Source organism: Rattus rattus, chromosome 7 (assembly GCF_011064425.1).
Source record: "Rattus rattus isolate New Zealand chromosome 7, Rrattus_CSIRO_v1, whole genome shotgun sequence".
NCBI lineage: Eukaryota > Metazoa > Chordata > Mammalia > Rodentia > Muridae > Rattus > Rattus rattus.
Genome location: NC_046160.1, coordinates 118,066,731 through 118,078,465, shown reverse-complemented (window position 1 = coordinate 118,078,465; position 11,735 = coordinate 118,066,731). Strand labels below are relative to the sequence as shown.

At 42.9% G+C, this 11,735-nt stretch overlaps 1 protein-coding gene across 1 annotated transcript in view; it reads right to left on the bottom strand.

The window, feature by feature from the left end:
• Dnah11 (dynein axonemal heavy chain 11) overlaps window positions 1-11,735 on the bottom strand; it is a 298,504-nt gene that overhangs the window by 146,817 nt on the left and 139,952 nt on the right. Inside the window, exons 43-45 of the mRNA XM_032908348.1 lie at window positions 9,257-9,407; window positions 6,714-6,845; window positions 3,201-3,374 (exon numbers count right to left, since the gene is read on the bottom strand). Coding sequence (XP_032764239.1) covers window positions 3,201-3,374; window positions 6,714-6,845; window positions 9,257-9,407 — 457 coding nt within the window. The remainder of the gene's footprint in view (window positions 1-3,200; window positions 3,375-6,713; window positions 6,846-9,256; window positions 9,408-11,735) is intronic.

The following is an 11,735-nucleotide window of genomic DNA, read 5'->3' as shown; positions in this document are numbered from 1 at the left end:
ATTCTTATACTCTGAAATTTGGCAGTTTATCAATATTTATTTATTCCTGTACCATTGTGTTCCATAGGTATTTGAAAATTATCTACAAGAATAAAATAAAATGACTAGAAAATTAGGTTCAGAGAGCTGCTGGCAAAATAGCTCAGCAGAAAAAAAGCATCTACTGTGTCAGCCTGGCAACCTGAGGTCAGTCTTCAGAAGTCAAAAGCAGAGAGAGCTGATTCCAAAAGGTTGCATGCGCGCGTGCGCGCACACACGCACGCACACACACACACACACACACACACACACACACCCCACTATTTACGGGGTTGATTTTTGACATTAAAAACCCATACATGATCATAACAGATACAGTTCCTCCTTACTTGAGTTAGTACATACTGATACAAGTGGAATATTCTGTGGGTCATTCCAGGCCATGGTCTTGGTATAACCATTTTTTCTCCAACTTCCTTTTCGACAGTGACACCCAGCACCCTCTGAAGACCATATTGTGTTCTGTGCCATTAAATAACACTAGACTTCTAAACATATAAGATACTGCCTTCCTTTCTCAGTCACAGTTTCCATCGCCAGATTTTTCTTTGGCTGTCAGCTCTTTTCTTCACATTATGAATACCAAGAGTGAATGCTTACAGAGCCGGGTGGCCTCCATTAACCACATACGCATGCCATACAACCCGGACATCCACGGCAAACCCGTGAGATGCTTCTGTGGCTGTTTCCTCCTCAGAGGAGGAACACTTGGGAAGTGTCACAGCTGGCAACTGAATGCAGATGCTCCATTCGAATCCACACTGTGGAGCCCGAGCGCAGAATAAACTAACACAAACAGCTCTTCTAAGAGTAGACATGCACATCACACTGACAAGCCGCTGTGCTTGTATCAGCTGACCGACTCTCCCAGCTTAAAAAGTTAACACTTTAACATGTGGGAAATGTCTTCAATCCCAGAGGAATGAGGGTCATCGGCCATTTAATATTCACGAGCAAAATCACTGTGGAAACATTTCCCAGCTGTTTTTCTGTTTCTCTACATACTAAATGGGGCCTAATGACCACGTTGCTGTAAAGAATGTTAGTTAACTGCAGCTAGGGAGATGGCCTTTGCTGGCTAAATGTGGGTCATATAAGCATGAAGATCTGGGTTTGGGGCACTAGAACCCACATAAAAAGTTTAGGCACTGGGAAATCAAATACAGGAGAGCCCTGGGGCTTTCCTGTCGTTTGACCAATAGTGAGCTATAGTTTCCATGACAAGTTAAAAACAAAATTAGGCGGAAAAGTGATTGAGGCAGATACTGTGTCAATTTCTGAATATTTTCATGCCCATGTGCAAGTATAGTCATTTATAGGCATACATACCCACACCACACATTCACACAACATGAACACACACACATACACACATACACACACACCCACACATACATATACCCACACATACACACACACCTACATACACACACATACACACACCCACACATACACACACACACATACATACATACATACACATACACACACATACACCCATACATACACACATACATCCACACATGTACATACACATACACACATACACACACAAACATACACACACATATACATACACCCACACATACATACATCCACACATCCACACACACACCTTCATACACACACATACACACACCCACACATACACACACACACCTACATACACACACATACATACACATACACACACCTACACCCATACATACACACATGTACATACACATACACACATACACACACAAACATACACACACACACACACACACAAGAATAAATTAGTTCCTAGATGTAACTTATTCAGAAAGGATCTCAAACTATGATATCATTTCTAATTTCTCATGGTCCTGCTCCAACATAAAAAGAGGCTGCTCATAGACAGTCACACTTGGTACCATTGTTTGTAAAGTAAGTGCAAAACTTCCCAGGAAGAAAATTGATTTTTCGGTTCAATAAAGATCTGTTGAGTAAAATTGATTTTTCTTGTCCTCTTTTGAATATGATTGATAAGCTGCACCGAGCTTTCATAGCAGTTTTTGTTTCCAGGATTGTTTGGTGGCTTGTCAGTTTTCAGCCAGCAGGAAATACTGCTGAGCAGCTAAGTTTAAGGTAGGCTGGACAAGACGAGAGACTGAAGTGCACGCAGCAGAAATGGTTGGGAGCCTCCTAACACCTCACATTCAGCCTGACTCTCCCTTCCTGCCAGCCTCCACTGACTTCAAGTTGCCATGTGCTGTCATTGTAATGTGTGAGCCCCAGATGTTCTTGGAGTAAAGTCTTGGTCCTGTGAGGTAGTGTTGGAAAGTGGGGATAGACCACTTGAGAGGCGGGGCCTGGTAGGCATCATTAGTTTGCAGACAACAAGCTCTAGACGGGGACTGGAACCCTCTGGCCTCTCGGCTTAAAGGAGATTGCTATAGAATAGCATGACTAAAGGTCTGGGGACTTCTGAGACTATAAAATATCAATAATGGATCAATATTGTTGCTGCTGCCACTGCCACTGCCACCATAGACCCAAAGGGTATTAACTCAGTTGAAGAGGGTAAGATTCCTCTGGTTTCAGTGGACCAGGATGGCACTACCCAAATCTCAAGGATAGGATTGCTGTCTGAGGATATAGTAGGGGTTGTCACACCAGGATTCAATGATACTACCCCAAGGGGACCAGAGGTTCAGATCAGCATCCCTGTCCGTTTGGCATGGAGCCTTCGGAACTGTGAGAAAATAAATTTCTATTGTTTAGACTACTCAGTACCCCTTACTTTGTGGTGGAAAGTTTTGCAAGCTAATATAAGTGGAGGAAGCATTTGAAACCAGACAGACAGACACACACACACATATGCAAGGAAATGAGAATTATATCATTAAGTTAAACTCTGCTCTGGTTTTGCAAAGCTTGTATGGTTTCTTGGAAATTATAAGAAAGTGGTTCCCATGGGATTATACTGAACTAAGAGGCAAAATGTTTGTAGAAATATCAGCCTCCTCTCTGAGCATCCCCATCCCTACAGCTGACTCTTCTCTCCCAGGAAAAAGTGTCATTCCCAGGGCATAGACCACAAAGATCCATGCCTCTGGCAAGAAAGAAGAACTGGGCTGTTTTTCCTCAAAGCCTCAAAGGCACTCTGGAGCTGGGCTCCTGCTACTCCTCATACCTACCTTCAGGGGCGCATCTGCATCCATGGTGAACTGGGGGACCTTGTCAGTCCAAGGCAAAAACTTTTTAGTTTTGTGGTCCAGATAATAATCAAAGATGGTTCCCTGGGATGGAAACTTCACTGCTTTCATTTCCTTATGCCACCATCTACTGAAGTCGGCTTGGTAATCAGAAAGCTATGAAGAAGAATGGGAGAACCCGTTAGCATAGATTGAGAAGGCTACACAGCTCCTTCTGTGCGCTGTCTGCATGGTACTGGGCCAAACTCCTAGACCTGAACTTATCAAGTTAAGTGAATCACTAGATCTGTAAACAGAGACACCACAGTGCAGATAGGACAGAGCGACAGATCGCCTCGGGGGATAGAAAGCAGACTTAAAAGGCAAGGTGAGATTGAGAAACCCTTACACATCACTCCTCATTATTTAAATCTAATGATGAGTCACTTGTACCACCTGGCAGTGGAGATCAGCATGGCGGTCCATTTCCACCTCGTCAGCATCAACTGATAGGGGCAGGAGAGAAAAAAAAAACGCATTTTTTTTTTTCAAGGTAAATTATGTGATAGAAGCTCTGCCTTTCCTTCTGAGTTCTCAGCTTATGGTTCCTTTTGTTGTTTAACATCTTTTCTTTTATAAAATGATAGTAATGAAAAACACTACTTAAAAAAAAAAGGTCTTCGTTTTGATAAGTAACATACTGGCAAGTCTGTCTCAATATTAAAAACCTTCTTAAAACTTGGCCCCCCCGTGGCATTCTAGACCTGGACGTACTCAGGAAAAAGGGATGGGGGAGGGTCTAGACTTGGTTTCCAGCAGGAGAGCCGAGAGTCTGGCTGACAACCTCATACAGATGAGTTCCGTTCCCCCAGGGAAGTTTCTATGATGGGGTGTTGTTAAGTTCTCAGCTGCTTGATTAGGATGTAGGACATGGAGAAAGGGGCACAGTACCTGTGCAGTGACTTAGACAGTCTGGTTCAGCAATTTCTATGTCAGCAGTGGCCTGGCCCAAAGACCCCAATGTCCTCAATGGTTTGATAAAATGAGATCTTTGTCCTCACATGGCCAGTCCATCAATTCCTGTAACCTTGGAAAGCTGGGCCAGCAACTCATATATTCAGTGGCCTGTGGCAGGGACTCCTCTATCCGTGGGAGTGATCTGACCTAGTGAATTTCAGTGAAATCTGAAAACACTGGATATTCATTGCTTTTTGGCGATCACGTACTCATCTAAGACTTCAACTCCTGTTTTTTGTTTGCTCCTTAAAGCTGTATCCATTCTTACTTTGTATGCATTGGTGTTTTGTCTGTATATATGTCTGTGTGAGGGTGTCAGATCCCCTGTAACAGTCAGTGTGACCACCCATGTGAATGCTGGGAATTGAACCAGGGTCTTCTGGAAAAGCAGCCAGTGCTCTCAACCACTGAGCTATCTCTCCAGTCCCTTACCTCCCATTTTTCCAGTTCTTGATCTGATGTCCCTATGTCCTTTGACTATGGTGTGTTTTAGTACTGGGCTGTTCATACTCATGAATAGTCAGGCCAACGGAGGCTATGAATATCACTGGGTGGGATGGGTACTCTGAGTCCCTCCTCTCCTCCTCTCCTGCTGCCAGCATCAACATGCTAAGGTGTTTACCCTCATTCAAATTATTTTCACAGAAGCAGCATGGGTTATTTTATCTGCCTACAAACCTTGGTCTGAAGCCAAGCCAATGTGACTTTAAATAATTCAGACTATGACTTACCTGGCTCTATTCTCTTGAACAAAATACACGCAGCTTCTCCTTCACTTCAAATTTTGCCTTGCTTAAATATTCCATTATAAAAAATTATTTTATGATACATCCCTGACTGTCCAATGTGCTATAATAAAGTGGTTATTGTGGAACGGGTAAGGAAGCAAATGGGACATGTGCCCTCAGTAACTCAGGGGCGGGACTCACAGAGGAATATAAGTCAGACTTGGCCCTTGAAACTCAGGGCAGCACCAGCACTTGGAGATCATCGAAGGACATCCATCTGGCAGGTGACAGTGGTAGAAAAATGACCTGTGAGACTCAGCTTATTTATAGATGTGTATTCTGTTAACTTGGTGCCAAGAAACAGAGTTGGCCCAGAGGTTCCATCACCAATGAGAAATTTGTGGGTCACTCTCAGATGTATGCCTTCTGAGGGGGATCTCCAACTTATGCCTGGGAGACTTGGGAAAGCTAGAAGGCTAGCCAAAGGCATGCAGTTTTAACTGGAAGAGTTAACCGGACTACCATGGCCAAAGAAATGCTGAGGTACTTGGGAGGTATATTCTTTGAAGAATGGCACTCGTGGGTAAGAACCATGCTTCTGCTACTAGAAGACCTGGAGACAAGTACTTTGACTCTCCAAGGAACAAAGTTTGGCTTTCTCTACACACAGAGGATACCTTGAAGCAATGTGACAGAGATGACACTAGAAAGATCTACACTTAGTAGATACTGGAAGTGAGACCCACGTGCCTCTGGCACTTGATTACTCTAAGTGTATAGGGTATGTGGGGTGAGGTGTGTACTTGTACAAGATGTGTTCCGAGTGTTTTCTGTAAGACATCAGAAACCCTTAAGGCTATGCTAGACTGTTGTGCCAGGGGACAGATTTACCTGAAGCAGAAAGACCATGGGAAACAATGGCCCCCCAGCATTGACTATGGCTCATAGATAGTAACCCTGGAAATATAGTCCCAGCTGATTACAAGTGGGAATGACTGGAGGAAGGGCTATTTGAAAGATACTAGATGCTATCAGAATCTTGTTCCATAGCCATCTTCTCTGCATTTTATCAGATCACTTGTGGAAATCATAACAACTACTGCAACGGCATTAAGAGAAGTCATGGCAGGGCCTCAGGAAGAGTCCCCATGAGGAGAGGAACACTGAAGCAAGAGGCTCTCTCTGCTGTGTAAGGATACGGGCGGTGTCATGTGTAACAGAGGAAGAGGTTTCATGAGAGCCCAGATGCACTGTCACCCTAAGCTTGTACTCTTCCAGTACTATGAGAAATATATTGCAGACCCCAATCTAAGGTTGTAGGGATGTCTTAGAGAGGACAGACTCCTCAGCTGCCTTGATGGTCACACTGACGGCATGTGAGGTCATGGTATGTAGAAAAGGAAGGACATTCCCAGGTCTTAAACAGGGAGGAATCTGTCACTGTGAGGGAGTGGGCAACACAGAGGAACAGTAAACTTGGCTATGGTCAGGGGAAGAAGTGTTGCTCAGGAACAGAGTTTGAGTGGCCCATGAGATGGTACCAAGAGGTGACTCTGGTGGAAATGGACCTGAGAGCCAAAGGGTGACAAGAATTGTTACTCTCTATGGGGCAGAAGGGTGACAAGAACTGCCACTCTGTATGGGACACTGTGCTGAATTCCCAAGTTCAGAAGAAGGGCAGGCAAGAGGTGACAACTAGAAGTCAAGCCATGATTTAAAATTCAGCCTCCCCACAAGCAAAACCATCACTGGACACTCATTTTCAGCATACCTGATCTCGTAGTAGGGTGCCTCCAAATGTCCAGACACAAGCGAAGACAAAATAGACCTCATAGGTCTCTTTAGGACTGTCAGAAGGTATGTTCTCTGGAGTCAGCAAACACTCCAAAAGAGTACAAATTGTCTAAAGAAAAAGAAAACACTGTTCATTCAGGGAAATTTATTTAGTTTGGTTTGGTTTTAAATACCAAAGGGTCAAACAATTTTCTTACAAATTCAACCTTATTCATAAGAGATTATGCAATTTTTCAAAACTCGGTGATTTGCTAAATTTAGGTATACAAAAAAGTCACTTCAATCAATCTTTGAAGTAATAAAAGATTGGAAAAACATTTTAAATTACTCAAATAGCAATCATTAGGTAAACCAGACTCACTCTCTCTCTCTCTCTCTCTCTCTCTCTCTCTCTCTCTCTCTCTCCCCCCGCCCCCTCCTTTCCCTTTTCCTAACAGTAATAATCCCTCTTTTGGACTAGTTCCCTAGAGCACAAAACAGTCCTCAGTAATTGGTATCATCATGGGCTCTAACAGTTTTAAGACCCTCTTGCTCCAGGCTGAGACAGCAGAAATGCAACTTTATCCCCACCACCAGCATGTATGCACCATTCTCTCCCATTCAGGAAAGAGGGGCAAGTGTCTTTCACTCAAATATTAAAACACTTGTTCCATTTAAAACTCTGTTTCTATACTAATAAAACTGATCAATTTCTTACCAAGAAAAAGGAGAAACCATGATTCTAAAGGAATGGTTAAAACCAATGCAAAAGGACTGATGGGCTGTGGTAGGGTGCCATCAGTAACCACTCAATAGGTCTTAGGATTCATCTTCGCTCCACAGACATTGAAAACACTTCGGAGTACCATGTAAGGAACTAATAAAATTATACGTTAGCTCCAAGAGTTAACACACTTCCTCAAACTTAAGGCAACCCCACATGCTGGGAGATACAGTGTTGACTGTGTGTGAACATCATTGTAAGCTGTTCTCCTGTCTGCTCATTTTGCCTTAAATTTCTGTCCTGCTAAGAAACTGCGGGAAACACTGGTCAGGAACAGTAGCTTTAAAAGAGCTAAGAATTAAATGCCTTTTCTGAACACTACGGAATGAAGAGGGGGAGAGCAGAGGCCACGCTGTTCATTCTCCCTTTCTCTCTGTTTTCACACTACTCCTGAATGGCAGAGTTCACACCACAGAGAATCACAAAAACACACAAGTCAACTTGAGAACGGGATCTGCTTTTCACAAGCGTTATACCCAAGGAAGTCTAATTAGGCTAACCACCTAATTAATTCATTATGAATAAATTCAGACCTGCTTTCAGAAATAAATTATACCTCGGATAATTACTGTTGAATACTATCGTTTACTTAATTGGTGTGTTAATTATCCAGAAACCTGAACTTTCCTTTCTTACTATATGCTAGGGACTATTGTAATTCAGCTTCAAACAAACTTGGTAACATAGTAACTTGATGGCAACAAAGTTCAGAGAAACTAATTTGTTTCTGGAAGCAGGGAAACATTTCCACAGTAAATACTTAGTGAAGTTTGAGGATTCATGCTATATCACTACCACGACCTTCACTTCTGTGTTGTGAATCACTTCCATAATAAGTCCTCTGTGTCTTTTACTGGTAGTAGCCGTCTCACAACGAGGGTCACAAGGATGTTACCCCTGGACCGTCACAGAGTCTTCACTCACACGTGACAGGTGGGGGTTCAGGAGTGCGTGCTGACAATTGGATGCTTTATTTTTACTGATCGAGCACCTGTACTTACATCTACTTATCTGATTCAAAAACACACGGAGCTTCAAAAAACAGGTGGACATCTTCTCTAGGCAGGTGTTTTTGTTTGAATTTGAGATGTTTCAAGTGCTTATCTTCCAGATGATTGTAATATGTGTGTGTATGTGTATGTATGTATATATATACATATAAACACATATTACTATATATTTATATATATACATTATATATGTATATATATAAAGAGGGGGTGTTTGTGCTTGTGTGTATATATATGTATATATGGAGAGAGATGTGTGTGTATAGATATATATGTATATATATAGAGAGAGGAGAGAGTGCTTGAATGTGTGTATGTGTGTATGTTTGTGTATATGTATATATGTATATATATGGAGAGAAGGAGTGTACTTTGTGTGTGTGTGTGTGTGTGTGTGTGTGTGTGTGTGTGTGAGAGAGAGAGAGAGAGAGAGAGAGAGAGAGAGAGAGAGAGAGAAGAGACAGACAGACAGACAAACAGGATCACTAGGGTCAGGCTGTTGAAGGTTATGACCCAGGTTCTGTGTAGATACAGGGTGTCTTGGTCAGAGGATAGTTTGTAGAAGTTGGTTCTCTCTTTCTACCATATGGGCCCCAGGGATGGAACTTAAATCACTAGGTTTTATGCCAGGAGCATACCTGGAGCAATCCTACCAGCACCTTTCCCCATCTCCTTAAGCAAGCAAAATGTATGCTATTCTGGCTTTCCCAGGCATAGAAAAATCGATCGTTGGGGGTGAACACACACCTGCACCAGGCTGCTCTCTGGAACAGAAGTGATGGCTTTCAAGCTAGTTCTTAGCTTCTCCAAGCACACGGGAATGTATTTATCAAAAAGAATAGTTAAATTGGCCTTTTCTGATTGATGCCGCCTTCTGTCTATCCAGCTGGCCACATACCTGAAAAGGAACACGGAAAAGCTTTTACAGCACAAGGGCCCTGAAAAGCAGGATGCCACTGGGTTCGAAGCTCCCCCTTCCACACAGCTTGGTGCAGCACTCCACGGACACGTTGAGTGGTTCACTCGATTTCTCAAATGGAAAATACTTTTAAATGGCCCTTTAAAGGCTTGTTTTAATGCCCATTTTCACTTTAATGAAAAGAATGTAAAAGAAACTCCTAATAGCTCTTAGAAGGCAAACATAATCGTGCCTAAGTAGGCCATTACTTCGCATTTAGAGGGAAGTGCACTATGTCATTTCCCAAATGAGCAGACTCTGTTCATGGCGGAGGCTTTATTTATGAAAACAGCTTGGTGCTTTTCTTGATTAATCTTGGCATCAATTATTTGGTAATGAGAAATCAGTTATAAATAACGAGCTGAACATTCCACAGGGGCCACTTCACCCTGCTTTTCTACTGGACCCTCTGACCCCAGCCTGAGAGGGATAATGTGTTCACAGTCAAGGACTAGAAGTGGTATGCCATGCCTTGATATATCGACATTCCTATGATATACAGATATAGCTGCCTCGAGCTTATAACACGTTTATTTTGATACATTAAACCGTCGTTTCAGTAAACTGCTTACCGGCTCAGCGATGGCATCCTTAGTGGCCTCTGGGGTGCAACTAAGAGATGCTAAATGAAAAAGAATCACTCGGAAAGTTGTACTTGAGTGGGGAGCCGTGGTAATAAAGACATTTAGCAGCCTGCACATGAACAGTGCTGCCACAGACTGGTTACAGCCAGTAAAGGCAAATCAGATTCTGTGTTTTGAATATGATATAAATAAAGGTGAGACGCATGCTTTCTCAAAGCCTTCCCATGGACTTCATGGAAGAGCCACCATCATTATACTGTGGTTTGGTTTAGGGGATGACAACTACCAGATTTTCAGTAGGAGCCCCCTCGTGTGAGAGCTGTATGGCAGAGTACTACTAGGAGGTGATGGCAACGGTGGCTGCAAACAAAGGCACTAAGGCCACATCTGAATCCAGCAACTGATTCTGTGGCAGCAGAGGCAGAGTGGAATTTCTGCTATTTTTATTCAGGTATTTAAGGGCTGGGAGATACCTATATACCATGGTTCAAATGTATCAGTCAAAACACAGTTTGCACACATTACTCTCATGTGGGACCCAGAGATCAAACTCAGGTTGTGAGACTTGGCAGCAAGCACCATTTACCTGAGAACCATCTTGCCAGGCCCAGGAGGGAATCACTGTATTCAGAACTTGTGGTAGGAGGAGTTGTGCTCAGGGAGACAGAAGTCTTAGCCTGGACTACCCTGGATCTGCATCTCAGTTCCCTTACTTTTTTAACCAGGTCACCTTGGGAAGGTGACTTAACTCTGCATTGGTTTTCTAGCTTTAAATGGAGATGGTTGCTTCCTGGCCTTTGACTAACATCATGAGTATTGTAAATGGAGTTTTTGTGCTTGTGGGCATTAAACAAATATGTGTGCATGAAGAACTGAGGTCAGCATTTAATAACTTGCTACCCATCACAGAGTTGGCGGCATTGGAATCCTGGGTTCAGATCCTGCCTCTGTTTCTCTGTGCATCTCCTCAATTTCTTCAGTTGGTACAAGAATTGTCATGTAGGGTACTGCTCTACCGAGCAGCCCACACTCGACTTCCCTACACAGTGTTTTTTACATGACTTGGGAAACAGGAGGCCCCTGCAAAGATCACTAGAAGCAGCAGGTCCTGAAAGAACTCCAAAGTGGGCTTTGCATTTAGGGTGCAGGTGAAATCCAAAGTTTGTTGGATTGCACTAGTAGCAGCTAGAATTTCCTTTGGAAGCTGACAAGGCCCACTGGCAAGTAAGGTTGTGGCCCCATTGTCTCCTGAACAGCAGCTACTCCAGAGAGAAGCAAGTTTGACCAAAACAGGCCAAGTAGTCAGTGGGGTATCTGCCAGAAAGATAGCCTCTTACCTCAGTGTCATCACACAGCAACGGGACTAAAAGTTTCTATCAACAACTATGGACAGCTGAAATTTTCATGTAGAAATTATTGTTAAGTCTTTATAGTTTGCAAAAAAAATTGACATTAACAGAAAATTTAGAGATCCTGACTATTATGTGTGGATGTGGAAAAACCATAAGAAATGTGTGTATCTGTTTGCAAGTCTTCCAATCTTACAAAAGACTTTAAGATGGATAGTAAGAGAGGACCATTACCATGGGACATATAATTGTAAACAATGATCTCTCAGAGGCAACAAACATAGGGAACCAAGCCCAGATTCTAAACACAACTGCTTATACTGATCCTCTGGCTG